Source organism: Haliaeetus leucocephalus, unplaced genomic scaffold (genome assembly GCF_000737465.1).
Source record: "Haliaeetus leucocephalus isolate CR32 unplaced genomic scaffold, Haliaeetus_leucocephalus-4.0 Scaffold169, whole genome shotgun sequence".
NCBI lineage: Eukaryota > Metazoa > Chordata > Aves > Accipitriformes > Accipitridae > Haliaeetus > Haliaeetus leucocephalus.
Window position 1 is genome coordinate 1,130,075 of NW_010972605.1, and position 21,301 is coordinate 1,151,375.

The 21,301-nt window shown below is 37.5% G+C and overlaps 1 protein-coding gene across 1 annotated transcript in view; it reads left to right on the forward strand.

Annotated features, from left to right (window-relative positions):
- Positions 1-21,301, forward strand: part of ITGA1 (integrin, alpha 1) — a 72,640-nt gene that overhangs the window by 20,626 nt on the left and 30,713 nt on the right. The window contains exons 2-7 of the mRNA XM_010563535.1: positions 8,289-8,409; positions 11,343-11,455; positions 12,433-12,521; positions 12,614-12,728; positions 13,397-13,524; positions 20,191-20,339. Coding sequence (XP_010561837.1) covers positions 8,289-8,409; positions 11,343-11,455; positions 12,433-12,521; positions 12,614-12,728; positions 13,397-13,524; positions 20,191-20,339 — 715 coding nt within the window. The remainder of the gene's footprint in view (positions 1-8,288; positions 8,410-11,342; positions 11,456-12,432; positions 12,522-12,613; positions 12,729-13,396; positions 13,525-20,190; positions 20,340-21,301) is intronic.

Here is a 21,301-nt window from a genome sequence, read left to right on the forward strand (position 1 = left end):
TTTTGGGGGGGGGGGGGTGTAAATAACTGCATACTGGCAATATATCCAACCTCAGAAGTACATTAATTTGTCTGCAGTGTTTGGCAGTTTTCTCTGATTTTTTGACAGGATATTTTTATTTTATTTTTCAAAGATAGCTTGCTAGCTGGCAAGACAAAACACAAGCACGAAGGATGGATTCAAAAGAGACTTAAAAATATGTAGACAATGGCATTTGCAATTTACATTTGAACACTGAGAGGTAGTAATTTCCTCCAGCTCACAGGATTCACCAGTGCAATGAGTATTCAGTGCTTTCTTTTTCCTTGATCCTATCTTAGTATACTGAAATTATGAAAGAGGTAAGCCATACTGCTTAATAACAAAAGTTACTAGTCTCCATCTTCTCAAAATAAATCTCCTTTGGATGGAGAATAGGCATGACACTTACTCTTGAATAGATATTACACTAACATCTCTGACTCAAAATTTCTGATGATTTTCTACAAGCTTTCACATGTTTTTATCATGAGCTTCAAGTCTGATATTGTAAAATAAATCTTGATTCAAAGATGCATTTAAGTTAACTGATTATTAACCATAATAGAGTGGTGCTATGTAAGGATGGTCATACCATTTTTTTAACCAGATAGTGATGGGTTGACCTTCTTAACCAGTTGTGCTACCTATTGCACAATCCAGCTATATCTTTGGATTGAATCATAGGCATAATGTTGAAGGAACTACTGCGTGAAGTGAGGTGATTTATGTGATTACATAAGCTAGAAAAGGTATGGGAGCTACTTGCTTAAGAATGAAAAATGATCGGGTTTGCTTCCTTCCATTAAGCAAGTGTTACGAAATTTAATTTCTTAGGAAATCTGAAAAGAATACTTATAAATACTTGGGAATTATTTCACATGATAAGAATGATAACACTTTGGTTACTCAATTAGCATCACACTCATTTAAAAGAAATTGTAAGATTCTTACTGGATTTACTTGGCCTTTCATTTAGCCTAAGAGGAACAAAATTAATTGGAAATACATAATGTATGCTAGTTAGTGTACGAAAAGCAGTCCAGTTAACCATATGAAGTCAAATGAAAAATCACTACGGAAGAAGTGACTTTGGGACTTGCTAAGGATTTTAATGTGTGTGTCCCACAGCAATAGCTGTACCTGGCTTACCATGCTGGTTTCGACAAGGCTACACAGTGGAAAGCTTACAGCAGCAGGACATCAGCCTGCAAAACTGGGATTCAGCATAATTGAGCTAGTAGAAAGCTTGTAGAAAACCAACTGAAACGTCGTACTTGATTCTTCCCATGAACCTAGAGGAATTTTGTGCAGAGGAAAACCTACAGATTCATGAGAAGTTTTGTAGACTATTGTGAAGAACACATTTTTCTTTAGGTTAAATGTCCTCGTTTATTCACTTTTTGCATGAAATTATCTCTTGCTCCTTTTTAAGCTTCTGGTCTTATTTCAGAAAATAACATACATGTTCATTTTAATTATGCTTTCTGTGTGAAATCTGAGTTAATTATAGATTACTATAAATACCTTCTATCTCAAAAAAAAAGGTCAAGAGATAAAGGGTCCTGGTGGCTTATAGATAAAGCTAGATGGTAGGAAACAAAAGTTATAGTGGGATGTTCAGGAGGAAATGGTCTTTGATAGCAAAGGAGGATGGGTCTAGAGGGGAAGACAAAGATTATAGGATCTTGAACGGACTTAAGTGTTGATGGAAGAACTACATCCAAAAGATGGACTGGAGATCACTGGAGACAAGCTGAAACATTTTCTAGGAGTTGTTTCACTTACATCAAGCTGCTAAATTTGCTAAGCCTCTGCACATCTGTACAAGTCTAGTAGCTGACCACACAAAGTTTTCTGTATGTGACTGCATATTTCTAAGGCTTTTTCTCTCTTCTGTGAGAAACTGCAAAGTGCTAAGAATTGTGCCAATGAGAGGACTACTCTCCAAACTCTGAACAAAATAGTTTTATTCTGATGACTGGCAACTAAGTGCAGCACATATTCTTGGTCTCTGCTATTGTATTTCCATAAGTTTTGCCTGTTGCATTGTGTTACTCATTTGGGACCACATTACAAAGCATTGATTCAGTATATTTTCAGGCTTGACATCGCATTATAAAGCTATTTTCCAGTACAAATTATTCAGTACAAAACCAGCAAAGGAAGCTTTATTTAATGAGTTGTACAAAGCATTTAACTGGTTTTGAAAAACATGTGGCTACTGAACCTGGAACCACTTTCATATCATATTTCTTGTTCTATTTAGGATATTTACCTACTTTTAATAAGAACTCTTTTTTTAATTACTTGGTCTCATTCCAGAAAGTCAGTCTTCTGCTCTTCAAAGGTTAAAGATTAAAGAAAAAATGCTGGAGGCAAAATTATACAAACACTCTTTTGTAGCCCTGAAAAATAAAAGCCTTGATTTAAGCAGTACTGAAAAGTTTCAGAAGTTTAAACTTTTTTTTTTAATATACAGCTTTATTTGAAACGTGCTGATATTTAGCCAGCCAGAACTGCATGCAGCAGGAACTCCTACGGCAGCCTCCTTGGCCTTCCACAATAAGGCCAGAACACTGTGGACCCCAAGCTCACAGATGGCAATTGTACCACGCCGTCATATTTTCTTCCACTTGGGATGTCTGTGACTAACTCACTTTTTCATAAGACAAGACCGTATAATTCTGCAGTGACATTATCCCAAATGAAGCAAAAAATAAATCGTGAAGATTCTCCCATGTGCTGGTCCAGCAAAGAATCCACTTTCAAGTGTTTGAGCCATGATTTCACAAACAGCATTTTTATAGGTATGTCTTTGCAAGCAGATGCATGCGTAATCTTCCCTTGCTACCAGCCAGATGCAGTCGAGCCCTGAACCCAAATCCACAGAGTTGTGTTGATGCAGCTAAAAGATCCGGCTTTCAGGAGGTTTTATTTGCTGAGGCTCAGTGTTGCACTTACTGAAGGACACAGTTTGTCCCCTGCTACTGGCTTGATTCCAGCTAGCTGAGAGCAGCAGCACAGGCTTGCACATGCCAACACGCAGTGGTATCAATTTCCTGAAGTGAGTTTTCTAGTTGCAGAGGATGATACTATTCACCACTGTTTTGAAAATAAGCTTTTGTGGGAGGCCAAGCCAATGCTTGCAGTCCTGCTCCTCTCACTGAGTAACAGTCACCAGCATCCCAATTCCTTCCTTTTATGCTGTTTGCTTCATATGTTTTCTAAGATCACAACAGAGACAGGTAGTCTTTTGCAATATCAGCATAAAATACTTTTAAAGGCAACCAGCTATTGCTTTATGAACTAGGACATCCTTCCTAATACCACTTAGCTTTCAGTACATTTTGACCAGATGCACTGTTCTGTGTTGCTGTACTGCACTCCTATGTTGTTTGCAGCTCTTTAAAAGATCCTTACAACATCACCGGTTGTAATATGTGCTGTACAAGACATTAAAGCAATTTTGGTTGGGTTTGGTTTTTTGTTTTATTTTTTTGCAAGAGATCCAGGTATATGAGAACTCCATAAAACATTTTAATCTTACTTTGATCTTCAGCTTAAATTTCTCTATCCTCTTTTATTTTCCAGGATGGAAGTACCCTGATTTTTTTTTTTCTGCTAATAACTTTTTTTGAGTTTCCCAATATTTGCCAGTTGTGCATACTTTTGCAAGGCGTTTCTCCTTGCTTTGTTGTCCTTGATTGCACATAGACCTGCTTTTTTTCAGTCTCTTCTTGCAAAATGCAGCAGAATTCATAAGGACACCTGAAATGCTATAGCATAAGTGAAACGGAACAAAAATAACACTTTGACCACATGCTGGTGGGGAGAAGTAGCGTGCAGCCAACTTGTAAGCCCTGTTCAATGCAAAGTGTGAATTTGTCCTTTCCCATTTTTGCAAAAAACATCTGTATTTCTCAGAATAACCACTATTTACAGAGGATGCAATTGCTGTTTGCTAGAGACTATACACAAATTAAATATCCTAACTGAATTTACTCTCTTCTCTTCGCTAAATAGTCTTCAGGATGTAATTTATTGTGGGTGATTTGTGGTGATCTATTTTTCATCAGTAAATAGCCAAGTGTTAGGCTTTTTTCTACAGTTCAGGTTTTGTTTATATCCATCTGTTCTAGGAAAATAAGGGTGCCTCTTCTGCAGTTCTCTGTTTGCAAAGGTTAGAGTGGCCAGGCAATATGCACGTGGACAAGTGCCAGGGAGATCTAGTTTTGCATGGTTTAGAGGCAGAATAACCAGGCAGACAGCACGAATGTTTGGTTAAAAGATCTCACTAAATAAAACATAAAAAAGGTATTAGTGGCTACTGGACAAGTATGAGCTACTACTCTAGGTTTGCAATAGAAATAATATTTGGGTTGTTGTCTTGGTGACTGAGTACTAATCTTTCACGTATAGGTACAAACTGTGCTCGGCAAAGAATGCTGCATGCATCAGCTAGTGTTTAAATTGGTAGTGATAGGGACGTTGTCCCAGGTTTTCTACAGTGCCTCATTTCTAGTAGAACATGAAGTTAAAAGCTAGAACTGCAGTTTTATCCTTTCATAAACATTTATATTCTGCATTTCTGATCTGTATTTTCAGTCATTCTGTTAACACAATGTGAAATAATTCAAAATCTTAATTTAACTTACCTACATTTTTTGTTGAGTATATAGTCAAATACTGTGTACCTTACAAAAAAATGGGTTTTTTTCTCCTTAATCCCATAACTCTCAAAAGAATACTCTCCAACTTCCCTGTAGCTCTTCTTTTTCCACTGCTTCTGCCAATAGTCTTTTTGATTCATATATACAAGTTTGCTAGAAACAGATGAGAATGCATGCATCTTGGACAGAAACTGGGAGTTTGGAAGAGTGCAAGCTAGATGTTGTTATTAATATAAAGTATCACTTTCACAGTCACAATCAGTGATATTTTTAAATGTTCTGAATCATCAGCTCCTATGTACAATGTTCTATGTACTGAAAAATGAAACAAAATATGAAAGCCAGGTTGTCATGAATCAGTAGATTATTGTTAGTTAACAGTGTAATGTGGGTCTCTGTCAACTCCACTTTTCCATTTGTCATCTGCAGATATGAGCGTATCTTTGACTAGTAAGATTTCCTTTTACAGAATCTGTGGAAAATGTAATGAGATGCCTTTAAATCTATTAATTATTTATAAGTTAATTTCACACTGCTTATGATGGCCCTTACTTTTATTCAGAAACATTATGCTCATGATGTTTCATAGCACGTGGAAGCTACAGAAGGTCATGTAATATATTTGCATATTAAAATACACCACAAAGTTTGTGTGTGAAGTCAAATTTCAAAGCATCTGATTTCTGGCTAAGATAGAACAGGAGGATGAGAAACCAAAAGGATAACCATACTGGATCAAATCAAGACCGTGTTTTTTCCAGTATCATGTCTACAGGAGTACATGTAAGCTGATAGCTAGAGACAAAAAAATAACTGAGAAAGCGTATATAATATTCCTCCTTCAGCTTCCAAATATTTCCAGCTGAGGGGATTTCCTGAACCGGATGTGCATTCTGAATGGTTTGAAAGCTGCAGTGGTTTTGTCTTCCATTACATTACTCAGTTACCCATTGAATACATAACATTTAGCATCCAAAACATCCTTCGTTGACAACGTTTACAGGTCTATTCCCTGCTGTGTGGAGTCACCTCCTTTTCATTTCTGACCAGTCTGGCCCATCTAGCCTCTTTTGATTCCTCTAGCTTTATTTTTTAGAAGAACTTTTATTATTATTGCTGGTTCTAATTTGACCTCAGTCAGAGTCACGGATTTGGGAGATTAGTAGCAAATAGCTGGCATTTTTTATTCTTCTTCTAGTTTGCTTGGTTTAGCATTTCACATTTTCAAACTTTCTGTTATAGCTACAAGGATTAACAGTGTATTTGTTAATATCATGAGATTTGAGTATATCGCATAACAGATTCAGGAAACTTCAAGACCATTTAGTATAGTGAATACACAGTAAAAATCACAATAGTTGTGAAATATCAATACTGCATCATTATGAAGAAATTCCTTGTCTATCAGCAGGTGATGGCATGATGATGGAGGATATCATGATGGAGTGTACAGAGCACAGAGTGCACATGTAACCGTAGGCAGCTTTAAGAGAAAGTAAATTGGAAGAAATGAGCTGGAATCTGTGGCCTTTTTCATACCATAGTATGTTTTAAATATCATCATAAAGTGAAAAAAAGGGAAAAACATGCCTCTGAAGACCTCTAGGAGGATGTTCTGTCCATCTTTCTCAGGGGCTAAAGTGAACAGACTTCTGGAGATCTTTAAGAGGCAAGTCGACATGGATAGATTTAGCAGCTACCTCTCTTCTTCAACTAAATAATGGACTTAGACACTTACTTTAGCAGGCAATCTCATTGTCTAGAAGGTAGGTTGGGAGCCTAAATGATGTGGTTTGAATGGTGTCAAAAATAGTAATAGCAATTATTTTTACTTTGAAATTTAACAAAAGAAGATTTGAACCAGTGATAATTTGTCTGAATTTTTAAAAATCGATTTTGCTGATTTTAATTATGCTTTGATGACCGAGAGTAGAGGAGGAAAACACCTATTGCACATGAAGAGTCATAGCAGAATTTCTTTAAACATATGTGTTTAAGGAAGACAAAAGATGCATGGATTACTTTTCCGGCAAATTATTTCCCATCAGACTGTCAGCCATGAATTTTTTCTTATCATTTGCAACAAATCTTTTCTAAAGAATAAAAATAAACTCTGTTTTAGTTTTTTCACTTCTTTATATTTCCTGACTCTGACTGCAGGAAAGAAAAACTAAAATAACACAAATGAAAGTTTTCCTTTTTTGCTGTCCAGTGAAACTGGAAATATCTACTAAGTGATAAATAGTCTTCTGTGATAATTTTACTGCATTAAGCAGGAAATAAGATGCTGAGAGAGACAGATTAGCATTGACCACTTGGGAGCTTAATTATAGTAACAGGATTTCTATGAGAATATCATCATCTCAATGGTGAATAACACAGATGTATTTTAGTAACTGGACATTATTTAGATGCTTTGACATGCAGAAAGTATTATGGATTTGGGTATTTTTGTGTAACTGTTAAATGTCAGCAAATGGTCATGAAATGCTTCTTTGAAATGAAATGAAATTTGTGTATAATTGTGGTTTTAAGTAGTCTTGATGTTCTACAAATTCAATTCATTTTTGGCTCTTGTGAATTAAATACACAGCTAGCTCTGCAGCAGCAAAGTCAGTGATTGCTTTTGAAACTGACTTCAACAGGGCAAAGGTGGAAGAGATGCCTATAAGAAATAAAAAATAAAGAAAAGATAAATAGCCTTATTTTTATATATAAACAGTAATTTTGGCTTCTTAATGACCCTCACAGTTGGTTATGATTATCACTTCAAGCTGGAGTTTTCACCCTAGATACTTCATTTTTCTGAAACTTGCTATACAGTCATATTTTTTACACTATTTTCCCTGATGATGATCACTGAACTTTAGGGTATGGAAAATCAGTCTGAAGAAACATCTGCTCTCATGACTGGCCTTATCATAGTCGAACATCACAGTTGTAGAGCGACTTTTCCTAAGTGGGGAAATGTTGGTTTTCTGCAAATAGTCACATACAGTTACTTTTGAGATAACAGCATTAAAAATTTATTCTGTTATTTTCCAATATGAAAAGTTTACAGGTACTCTAGAATAGAATTAAGAGAAAACTATACACTTTTTTTTCTCTAATATAGATTAAATTTAAATACATCTGAAAGCTTTTCCTCATTCTTTTCCTATGTGTGTCTTCTGCAAACAGTTGAAAATTAGTTAATTCTCAAATTTATGAAAACTGGAGAACTACTACCTTGAACGAGGGAAGGAACATTTTGTGTAAAATTCTTACATTAGAAATGCATGGAGCTAAACGGAGTAAAACTAACTAAAAAATTATTTTATTTACTATTAAAGGTGATAATACTTAATGTTATTTGAATTGTGATTTACAAATGAGTGATGAACTTTGCAAAATGGGTTTTGGATAAAGAAGTCCAGTTGCTAACATCTCTGAATTTAGCTGCGTACGTATGTGTGAGGAAGCTTACCAGCTGTGATAAATATGCCCTAAATGCCACTTTCGATCCCTGTCTTGTACCTCCAGTTAAGTCATAATTGAACCTTGATTTCTTAAAAGTCTTGGGTTTTATGTTGCTACATATTACTTTTTTTTTTAAAGCTTTCTTTCACCTCGTCGGCTCTTCCAATGTTGACGTGAAAAATGCAATGACTTTCAGTGGGCCTCTGGAAGACATGTTTGGGTACACAGTCCAACAGTATGAAAATGAGGAAGGGAAATGGTAAGCTGTTTTTCTTCTCTTAAATGGAAACTCCAAATGATCAGGTATTCAGTGACTCAGCTGCTATGCTATTACTTGTAAGTATGCCCAATATGTAAGGGTCAGATTCTGTCAGTCATATTTCTTAAATTAATGCACAGTCCTAAGGAAACCTGGAAAGATTGGGGAGTGAAAGATCCAAATTTATATCTACATTTATTTCCTCAAAGACATAAATGAGTTCACAAAGTGGGTAAATTCCTTTCTTGATGGAGCTGAGAAAGTTTTGTGTTATGCCTGAGCCCTCTTTTTTCCATTTATCAAATAAAATCATTATTTATCTTCTCCTTGAGTTAACGTATTAGCAGTGAAATTGCTCCTGTTTTACCTAACTAATCTGTATTATGTATTTTTTTCTAAAGTTTTCTGCCAGAGGTTGTCTGTACAGAGTGTTTTAACTGGTGGGAAGATTTTCCTGTCAAATTATTTATTAATACAGTACTCTGCCTTCCCTTTTAGAGGGCTAATTACGTCTTGCAATTGGTAATATATTCACATTTGGGACTTGGAGCCTTCTTCTTAACATGTCTTTTCCTTCTTGTTGTTCTCCTGAATTAGAAGTTGCATTTTGGCATGCTTACTGGTATCGTTGCTTCTTGGTCTTTTGATAAACACCTGCTTATGATTTTCGCTTGTAGAAACAAATTTCACAGGCTAAACACTGGGCTGGAGGACTGAAATAATGATTGAATGGTAAAAGGTTTGGGAATCCTGAGTTCTCCACAATTCTTTGCAGATTGCTCTGGTTTTGCCAGAGCTTTGCCAGTAATTTGACATTCTTGGTAAACCCAGGGACTCCCACCAGCAGCCTGGGATGACAGACACGTGGCTGCGTGACAGCCGGGTCAGACTGTTCTGCAGTGCCCAAGCACTCTCCCCTGCAAGCATCAGGGCTTTCTGACTCCGAGAGTCTGTCCACCACTGCAACACAGTGTTCACCATTAGCCATAGGGGATGTTCACAGATAATGAAACTGCAGAGCCTGCTTTTGAAAATGCTAGCTCTCGATTGCCCGGGTTGTAGGATGTTTAAATATATATCTGCATGAGGGTCATGGGAGAATAACATTGACCTTCTTTGAGCTAATTTAGCCCTTCAGGAAATGGTATCCATTCTAGGAGCTGGGATTTTGCAAAGCTAGCTGTATTGCTGTAAACTGTCCTGAAACCTTTCAAGAGCAAAAAATAATATGAGCTGGAAATGGTGACTCTTCCAGTAGCTGAAGGAAGACAGGAATGTAAACTAGTGTGCTAGATCTGAACATCTCTGAAATTAAACTCCAGAGCTGCTGTTCAGTTGTCAAGTTTTCAAGTTGCTTTCAGCCTAGCAACTTTCATCCAGAGCAGGAAATCTGTAGGTTGACAGTTAAAAATAAATATACAAAGCATCCCTGTGATGCTTTGTCAACGGCTATAATGCTACCTAGATACCACAGATAGAGCTTTTCAGCAACAGGTGTTCTGTGAACCTGACTGCGGTTGTTTCTCAATAAAACTGGGGTCCCCTAAAAAAAATCCCTGTGCAAAAAGACAAAGTAGCCTTTCAGACCACTTCTCTCTGTTCATGGGGCTCTTTCTTTCTGAGAAAAGAACAGCATGGGGACATGATCCTGCTGAGCATCGATCACCTCCCATGGGATGTCAAGCACAGTCAGTTTCTCTGCAGTTAAATGAAAGTCAAGGACGCATGATGGGCTGTGGTGCCTGTTTCTAAGTTTTGGTGTATAAAATATATACATTACAGCATATAGCTTGAAAGAGCAGTCAGATCCAGTATACACTTACAGCATTTTATTTTGCTTTAGAATTATTAATGAAAAAAATCTTAATGGGTCACAATGAGCAATTCCAGTAAGGTTTTTTTAGAAGCTGGATTGTCTACTGGGTTTATATTCTCCTTTCTGTCTTTTTTAAATCCATAGACTACATTTTACCTGTTACATCATTCTATTCAAATATCTTCTGCCTGGACTCATGAGTTTATAATTAAAGGTTGAAATTGTTCTCTCAGTAACTCTTCACAATCATCTAAGTGTCCAGGAGCAAATCTTATTGAACTATTACTCTTAATGGCAGGATTTCTGTTCCCAGTGTGTGCTGTGAATTCTAATTTGATCTAAGTTCTTCCTTACACATTTAATGGAGCCAGTTGTTATCTGCTCTGTAATGCTGGACTATTTAGTGTAGCTAATGAAGATCTGAGAACAAAAATAGTGTCCATCTCTAAACAGTGTTTCCTGCTGAAAACTGGATTTAGGAGTGGATGCTAATTTGTCATGCTTACAAAGTACTATTTGAGAATAGTGATTTTTGATCACACCAAATTTTGAAAAAAAAATGCAAAGAATAAAAATCCTTAACATTTTAAAAGTTCCAAATTTCTTTTAACAACCCTTTTAATATTATTTTTTTTTTAATGACAGAAAAATTGTTGTATTTTACACTGCTGGCTCACATTACTTAAGACTGAATTCTTCCATGAGCTTGTGAGCTTTTCCTTTGGCATTTGATCTGTCAGCATTGAAAAAACATTTCTTCTAAAATATATTAAAGATCAAGAAGATATTAAATAAAATAGATATTTCCTTCTGTATTACTTTTAATACTTGTCATCCAGCCACCAATACCGCTTTTATTTTCCACTGGAATTTTTTCAAATGTTATTCTATTGTGTTATTTGGTATATAAGCACATTTCCTTTCTCTGTCCTTACTAAAGAGGAGATAGAGTGGCTGCTTTTGCTTGTATCTGAACTGGCATAATAGATACTTTTCTTGCTCTCCATCCTGTACTAGTACAGAGCTTGCTGCAGCTGTGCTCTCTCTGTAAGTTTTATTTGCTGACTTTCATGCCTTTTAAGAAACAAGACATTTCAGGTAACTTTTTCATTTGCAGGGTCCTTATTGGTTCACCATTAGTCGGCCAACCTGAGAAAAGAACAGGAGATGTATACAAATGCCCTGTAGGGAGAGACAACCAGTCACCCTGCATAAAACTGAACTTACCAGGTATGAAAGAAAATAAAGCTGTGTCACATGGCGGAATAACAGAGGCCAGATCTTAGGAGATTTTTATCTAGTAAATATGGATTAGAATTGTTTATATAGAGAAAATTTACTTAGGAGCCCAGAGCCAAATGTGAATGAATTTGTGTTTGTAACATCAAAAATCATTTTATTCTAAAAGTTTTCATTTTCCTATGGAAAACATACTCATAATTTTAGAATGGGCATTTGGCTGTGTTATCAAAACTTTATTATGACTGGCATTAATTGACTGTGATTGGCAGTCCTGGCCATGGAGTCAGAAAGGCCATGGAGCATAGATTCATGGATTACCCTTTCCAAAGTTCTTTAAAGCCAGCAAGAGCCTTTGTAATGCCATCAGTAAGCTTTTGATGAGAATGCAACTAGCCAGAACCAGGCTGATGCATCGTAATATAAATAAGGTAAATATTAATAATTTTCTTGCTCATGTTAAGAGATACATGATGTAATCAGGAAAAGACTCCCTGTTAATATGAATTTCACTAAATACACCTGTTGTGCTATTTTTTATCTCCTCCTTTCCCTTGAAAACCTAAATGTCAGTAATGTAATGTAACAGTAACAAATATAAAAGCTGTTAAGTCATTTATAGCAGGACAGGGTACAAAATGAATGTTTGTTTTCTAATTAAAAAAACCTGTGTGAACAGTAATCTCTTGCTTTCATCGTGCTGTTATTTTTACTATTTTTCTTTTTTGTGGTTCAAGAAAACTATTTGAGACAGCAAACCAGACAAATTTTCTGGGATAAAAGCCAGTCTCAGAGATTTTCTTGATTGTTGCAGTTGAAGAAGGAGGAGGAAGAGTGCTAAAATATTTGATGAAAGCAGTGTCAGTCTGGGTTTTATTTTAGAAGCTGGAAGCTCCATGTTAGGGGATATATACTTTAACATTTTGTTTTCATGTTCCCAAATACTTAACATTTTAATCTATTTATAGCTTCTACTTCAGTTCCTAACATTGTGGAAGTAAAAGAAAACATGACTCTTGGAACAACCTTAGTGACTAACCCAAAAGGAGGCTTTCTGGTAAGAACGGACTTTTTGCCAATTTTAAAAGAAGTCTGTTTTTTCCTCAGGTACTATAACAAAAACATTTCACCCTTTTTCATATTTTAAAGGCATGTGGACCACTTTATGCTTATAAATGTGGGCGTTTGCATTACACAACTGGAGTTTGCTCTAATGTCAGCTCCACTTTTGAAACCATCGAGGCGATTGCTCCGTCTGTGCAAGGTATGCATGCCACAGGCCACAGGAATTCTCCTGTGTGTCCGAAAATACAAAGTGCCAAACAAGACAAATGTATACACACAGGCATACCAAAAAGTATGAACTGATTAACTTAGCTACCAGCATTACCAAGTTAAGTAAATGTTTTCATTGTCGCTATATAACCTAAATTCTTGCTACTTTTGGAATTTTCCTCAGTATAAACAATCATTAGAGTGCTATGTAACATCTAAACACAACAGCTAAAAATAGTTGCTTATGTTTTTTACTTATGGCCAAAAGACTCTTTAAATAATGACGACATGTTAAAACCTAATACAAGCCCAATTTAGTAATATAGATGAAAATCTTAAAGACCTGGTCCTTTGGAAAAATTGAAGAACAGACTGACATTGAAGAAGGTAGGGGTCGCTGGTAAATGCTTCAGTTACATGATCTTCTAATCCCATTCTTAGATTTCTGCTTACGAGAAAGTGCCTTGCTGATAAAAGGAACACAAACCATATAAAATACGATGCAAAAGTTGATGAATGACAGTTGGCATCAAACATGTCAGTTCAGCTCCTGTGCAGAAGGATATGCATTTGTTACTAATCACAGAAGTAACTGGAGCTGTGAAATATATTTGATCCTTGTTAGTATCAATTCTTACATGGCAATTTGTGTTGCAGAGTGTAAAACCCAGTTGGACATCGTCATAGTTCTCGATGGGTCCAACAGCATTTATCCATGGGAGAGTGTCACAGCCTTCCTAAACAGCCTCCTGAAAAACATGGATATAGGTCCTCAGCAAACACAGGTAACATGGTAGATATTTTATCGTTGTTTAATCTGCAAGGAAAAAAGGGATTTACAGGAAATTATATGAGAGCATCATCTATTGAGCTCTTCAATTCCAAGAACTTATGGCAATGGGGTACAAAAACAAAATAGCTGAAACCATAAATAAGTCTGTGTCTGCTGCCAAGTAGCAATGTCAGGGAGGCTCTCCCTCACCCCACCGCTCAGGCAGTCTGGAGAAACCAACTTTCTAACCTAGAGACAAAAGTTAAGTGCATTAAGTGAGGCTGCTTGAACACTGTCCTTTCCCACTTCCTTCCTCTCCACAACCACTTCTTGTCTGTTGTACTTCATAGCACAAACATTATTTCTGCTCCTCCGAGGCGCACATGCATCGTTCAGACAGCCTTTGATTATAAGCTTTTTTGGAGCCGTGTTCGATATTTTGTACTGTGAAGCATTGAGCATACAGCTTTTAAATGTTTGAAATCATAATTAACAAGTGGCTGTTAAGCCTCATGTTATTAATGGCAGAAGCTGCATTTACATAATAAGCGGAGAGGGCCAAATTCCCAGCTGCTATAAATCAGCGCAGCTCCACCAGAATTAACGGAGCTACAACCAATTACCCCAGCTGAGTATCTGACATACGTTTCACAATCTGCTGAACAGAGTACGTAAATAGCAATTCCAGCAGAATTCTGGGAAGGGGGAAACATGGTCGCTGGAATACATTTTAACAGAGAAAGCTTTATTAAACAGCAACAGAAGAAACAGGGCCTTCCTTTCACTTCTCCCTTTTCCCCCTCCCAAAATCAAGGATTTTCTGGGATCTTGTATAATATTTGATATGCTGCAGGCCAATACTTAGAGTTTTTGCTACTTCAGGTTAGCTCCTAACATTCAGCTCCTGCCTTCACAAAGGAGACTGCGAGAAGGTATACAGGATATGTCTGTCTGCAGAGAGTATCCCCATCATTTTCCAAGTTAATTGGGGTTTGTGAGCTACCACCCAGCTCCCCTGTTAGCTGTACTGAACACTGGCTGATAAAATTATTACTTACAAAACATCAACTTTACAATTATGTTCTGTTTTTTTAAACATGCTGTTCTTCCAGATATTGTGAGGAAGAAGGAAAAACACTTTGTCACATTTAACAGAAAGGAAAACAAAATAATAAATTCTTCCTGGTCCCTTATGCTGGTGATTACTAAAACATGTGCCATTTTGGGAAAATACTTAAACCTGAACTTACCAGTACAGGGCAATGGCTGCATGAAAATCACTACTGCCTCCTTCCCAAAGGGCTTCACGGAAATAGTACACAGGGCAATCAGCTGTACTGCACTCTCACCCCTCTTCCTCACTCTGCAGTTCCTAAATTTTTACATTTCCACATCTCTATTACATTTGGTTTTGGAATCCTGCCTTGTCTGTGCAGCTCAGCTTGCGTACAAAAGGTCCCTCGCTGGCCTGCAGTCCCGCAGCCGGCCATCTCCACCTACAAAATCCATTCTGCCCATAGTTTGGCATAGCTACTCCTCTCACACGTACACTTACTGACTCAAGAACGTCAGCTTTGGCATCTGGTTGCTACAGAGCAGAAACATTTGAGAGGGAGATAAGAACAGGATAAGGAGGAGAGAGGCTGAAAAACTGGAAATGGAAGGCAAAAGCTAGGGGGAATTTTCTCGGTTCCTCTTACCTTCGTCCCCTCCCCAGGACATATCCCATCTCTCTCCTCTCCTCTGAGCCCCGTGCTTGGGAACCTTGGCACAGCCAAAGTAGTACTTTGTAGTAGTAGTACTCAGTAGTACTGAGTTTATACCATCTCCTCCACCCACGCTGTCTCTTTTCTCAGAAACTGTGTTTAAATGGCTGTTGAATGGGGAAGACAAGAAATGACAGAGCAGGCTTATTTCTCCTCTCTCCTCTCAGAGCACAGAATAGGAATCCAGGAACAATTGTTTACTTTCTGTCTGTTTAAATTGATTTGTCCATGTTCATCTTTTGGGGATTGTTAAGCACATAGAAATCAGTGGACTTTCAGTGACTTCAGATTGTTTTCCCCTTGCACAGGAAAGGAATGAGGTGATTACAGAATAACTCCTTAGCAGCTTGGGTGTGACTTGTTCAAAAACGTGTTTTGATCAGAGGCTTGCAAGATTATTTTTTTTCCACTTGCCCCCTCCATGAACAATGGTCATTAGATTTGTAGCAAGTCAGAAGAGAAATTTTTTAGTGTCCCATGTTTGGCAAATTTGAAAGTGAAAGCCAGAAGATTCGGATGCAAAAAGCCACAGTTTATGGTATAATTTTTTCGGAAGTATTTCCTTCTTCCACTTTCCATTCTCCAGAAAATCCACAACACCGTACTGATATTTAAGCTGCATACCCGGAGCTTAGGGATGAGAGGAGTAAAGGGAAAGTGATGACAGGAAAGAGGAAAAGGAAGAGGGAATTAAATGAAAAAAATGGTACAAGTAGGAACAAAATATTTCTCCTGGCCTTATTCCACATTTTAATGTAGCTGCAAAGCAAAATAGTTTATTTTCCTCTTTTTGTTTAACTTTTGTAGAGATAATTGTCTTTTTAATATGAGGGTGTATTTTTTAATCCTTTACATGTGAGCAACCTTGTGTGGTAGAAAAATATCAAAAGAGAAAGCAGAATACTTCGTAAGTTCAATTCCAGCTTTAATGCAATGTTAGAATAGCCTTCAGAAATTTTCAGACAGGTTTTGTTTCTCCATTAATATATGACATAGGCAGTTATAGGTGTTTGGCCTGTAACATTATATCTCCAAAGGGAGTGTATCAGTGGACTAATAAGTCATGCCATGCCATATCTTATGATTAGTTTTATCTCCAGAAGAAGTGTATTAAAGAGGTATTAAAAAGATTCATGATGAAGAAAGACCTTTGCAATAGTTTACAAGTAATTTCTGTCTGAGTCCCTGGCAGCAAACAAAATGTAGCAGAATTAATTCAATTTTGCTTTGATTCAGGTATCTTTAGCAAGCCCTCCATATGATAAAATGTATTATCCATTAGTGCTTCCCAAGGCATCTCTGCTTTTCTTTTATGTTAAATATGATTTAAGTACAACGAAAAATATTTCTGATTTTCCTCCACATTGCAATGGTGAAAATCCTAGCATATAATTTCCATGTACTGAATGGTTTTCCTTTAATTTTGTTTTTGTTGTTGTTGTTGTTATGTTTTTCACCAGATGGATTAGCTTAATAATTTATTGGGAAAGCTGGAATGTACTTTCCAAATAAGGGGCTGTATTCATTTACAGAACAACAATAAATAATTGTCCTCAGAAATGTTTTTTCCCAAGGTAGAACAGTCCTTCACTTGCCTATTCTCTCGTACAACACTTTTTCAAAGGCAGTGGGGACAATTAAATAATTATTCCCTTGGGTAATAGAAAAGCCATGGAATGCTAGGGAAGGGAACATAAACTTAGGAATAACAAAGATGTTCAGTAGATTATGGTCAATAATGCTGGGAAAAATATTAGGTTTTCTGGAGCAGAGCAGAATGGTGTCCTTCTGTGTAGTACTACTGCATTTTCCAGATTTAAATTAAGCAAGCAATTCGAAACATACAACACCTGTAAGCACAATTCTTAGGGGCTTGCTGAAGTTATGCAATTTGAACAGGTTTATTGCCCCATAAAGGCACATTTGCATCATGTAGATGAGTCATTTACAGTTTTCCATTAGATTAAAAGGCTGCAAAAGCTCAAAACTTCATTGCTATCTAAGAATATAATTGTAATTTTACAAGGTGGACTTGATTCTGTCATCCTGTAGGAGACTGGAACATGAAGCCTAGTAGTATTTTGTCAGTTCTGGGAAGCTTTTCATTACCCTTTCTTGAGGAATGGCTCACCTTTGGTGCCATGAAATATGTGAACATGATGATCGGTGTTTTCAAAGCTACTTCTAAGGAAGGGTCCCACCAAACAATTGTATCCCATAAGATAACCATATTCCCCTCTTCCTTCCTGATTTACAAGCTATGCAACACAGTGCAGTTTTCCAGACTCAGATGTCCTTCCCATTCGCTTCCTCAGAAGGAAATGCTCAAAATGTTTACTTGCTGTGATCATGGACAATGTTTCCTTTCAAATAGGAAATGATAGACCTCAATGTCAGCCTGTAATCTTTTTTAGGAAAAGGAGAACACTAACATAGGTCTCTAGAATCATGACAGATTGTGTCATGGTTTAATCCCAGCCAGCAACTAAGCATCACACAGCTGCTCACTAACTTTCCCCCCATCCAATGGGATGGGGGCGAGAATCAGAAGAAAAAAGTAAAACTCGTGGGTTAAGAACAGTTTAATAGAGCAGAAAGGAAGAAACTAATAATGATAATAATAACAATAATAAAATGACAATAATAATAATAATAAAAGGATTGGAATATACAAAACAAGTGATACACAATGCAATTGCTCACCACTTGCCGACCAATGCCCAGTTAGTTCCCAGGCTGCGATCCCTCCCCAGCCAACTCACCCCAGTTTATATACTGGACATGATGTCACATGGTATGGAATATTCCTTTGGCCAGTTTGGGTCAGCTGCCCCAACTGTGTTGCCTCCCAGCTTCTTGTGCCCCTCCGGCCTTCTTGCTGGCTGGGCATGAGAAGCTGAAAAATCCTTAACTTTAGTCTAAACACTACTTAGCAACAACTGAAAACATCAGTGTTATCAACATTCTTCTCATACTGAACCCAAAACATAACACTGTACCAGCTACTAGGAAGAAAATTAGCTCTATCCCAGCTGAAAACAGGACCGACTGGCAGATACTTTTCACACTGGCAGCAGTGAACAGTTGATTTAATCCTTGGTACCAATAAAATCCTCAAAGCTGCAGATAAGGAGCCCATGAATCCACAGCAGTGGGCTCCCTGGTGTACAATAGTCTCTGGCTACACTTGTGCATGGTCCTGGAACATTTAAGGCACTCCTCCTGCTCCAAAAGACCAAACATAATGAAAACCTCTTGTTTATCAACAATTAATGGCAGTCTTTTAAAATGACTAGTAGCATCCTGCTCAGATTATGCTGTATGTCACTTTAGATGCATGCTACAAAATAGTTGCCTCGGAGGGACCAGGTTAAAAATTCCATCTTCATCTGGGGTTTAGTCGGTGCCACATGACTGGTCTGAGCAGTAAGGCAGTGTGTGTGTGCCCCACCCTGTTGTGCGAACACTGTGCAGGATTAATAGGCTGCTGCCCGCAAGAACATGCGGCCTCTGGATGAGCTCACCTACAGGTGGCAGAGGGCATGCCTCCAAGAGAGACTTAGAATTTTTTAAAAGGGAGCAACTTGTCATAACTTTGAATTTACATCAGTTCTTCCAGATCTGATTGTATTTTCAAAAGGATACAGAAATTAAGTGGGACAGATTTTGCTACCACATACCATTATAATTATAGTCCCATAATCATATGTAACTAGCTTTTCGTAACGATTGTGGTATTGATGTTTAGTATCAAATATTCATCCAGCCCTAACCCTTCTAATACAAGCAAACAAACGTTGTGCAGAATCTGATAGGCTATGAAAGTACCTGAAAAACCACCTATAAAGCAATTGCAAAGTACATACTAAGCCACTTCTAAAATAATGTGATGGCATAAACATCCCAGAGGTCTTATTGATGTTCAGTACCTAAATGCTAGAGTGCTTTTAATAATAGATGAGTGAGACATAAATGCCACATAATACCGCATTATCCTAAATAACACCTATAAATTTCCACGTGTAACATAAAACTGAAATATGCTAATGGAACGTTGTGTGGATTCTTCCCAGTAAAAGCTGTCAGGAACCTGCCAAAACATTAAAACTGACAGAGATGAATGAGAGAAATTAATTATTATTTAAGAATATTGCTCGTCTTTTTATTCCACACTTGTTTTTGCAGCAGGTTCCCTCAGGCATTTGTGGTTGGGTTCCAATCCCAGGCATTGATCTTTTGCACAAAGACTTGTCCTGCTAAGGTCATCTAGAGTCTTCCCATCCTCCTCCCCCATTCCAGAAGCCACCATTTTATTCACATTGTCCCCTCTGGCACTTGTCAGGTGTCCTGCTTTGGCTTACCTCTTGCTGGCAGAATGGCCATGTCCTGGACTGCCCTGCTGTCTTCATCAAGATAAGGGTACTTTGGTCTTCCTCTCACCCTGAGATCCTAAATTTGTCCTTGCAGTGCTGTTCCTAGGCTAGGTTTAGAGTAAATAAACTATCAGATGTAGGAATATTATATATGGATGGAATGAAGAGAGTTGTGAGTGAACCATGGCCTCGTATGCTATAAGGAAAACTATTTTGAGAAGTTGACTGGTGATTAGGGCATTGGTCTGCCTTGGCCTAGAGGAGAGTAAAGCTGCGGCACAGATTACCACAAGTCAGGAAGAGAGAGGAGTTGAGCTTGCTTTTGGTTTTGTTCCTATTTTTAATAAAAACAATTTAGGAACTTCAAAATGTTTCATGAGATTGAGTGTCTTCTAGCCAGTCTTGCTCAAATGCTTATAGGTGTTTCATACTGAAGGAAACACACAAAGTTCACTTGTTTTCCTGGCTGTACCCCACTGCAGGAGACACAGATGTTTTCTTTAAGGGTAGTTGATTTTTAACATGAACTGTGTGTTTCAGGTTGGAATTGTTCAGTACGGACAGACTGTAGTCCATGAATTTTTCCTGAATACATACTCGACAACAGAAGATGTGATGGCTGCAGCCACAAGAATACGCCAGCGGGGTGGCACACAAACTATGACAGCCCTGGGAATAGATACAGCAAGGTACACTCACAAAATATTGTCCTGCATGTGGTAGAAACAAACATAAACAGATATGGTGATGTTTCTGATTTTATAAGTTAAAAACATGATGTGGCTGACATCTGACTTCATTTTAGCTAAGCAAACAAAGTTTAGGAGGAGAGTGGATAAAGAGACTCTGTCTAGCATCTAGACCAGTGGTGTATAGCACCCTGGAGAGGCAGCTGTCTCCTGAATGGAGGAAATAGGGAAAGAGAAGAGACATGGAGCAAGGTTGTAGTCCTAAACAAAGGGATGACAATCTTTGATGTCCACACAGAGCAGGTAGGAACTGTGCATGTAGAGGGATGAAGGAAATTAAGGTTTTCAGGAGAAACAGGAAAAAATAGAACTTTTTAATGTTAAATTGTCTCATTCTGAAGTTAGTATTATTATGGGTTTTGAGCCCACAATTGTCAGAAAGCCTAGAAATTTTATATCCAAAGACTCTGAAGCTTCTGGATCATTGGGAGTTAAAGATCTGTTGTATCAATAGCATTATTTAGAAATGCTTCCTTTATGAGAAAAATAAAATCTGACGTTCGTAGAACAGACTCTCTCAGACACTATCAAATCGTACAATGTTGTCCTGGTATCTTTTTTTCTTTTCTACTTTTTTTCCTAGCATGACAGCATGATTTTATTCCGTAGAAGACTGCATTTGCCCTTTCCAAACAACCATTTTGTGAAATATGCAGCATCTTTCTGATTAACTATTTGATTATCTGACCAAAGTTTTGTTGATATGATGTCTTAAATCCAATGAAATTCTTGCATATTGACCAGTAGTGTTTTCCTTAGATGCAAATAGAAGCTTGAGGGAGTCTGAACAAGTTCATGAAAGCAGGGCCAGCTGAAAATTGCCAAATACTTAAAATCCACGTGGTTCAGAAAGTCCCTGTGCACCACAAACTGCTGCAGGCTTGTATATAGAGAAACTATCA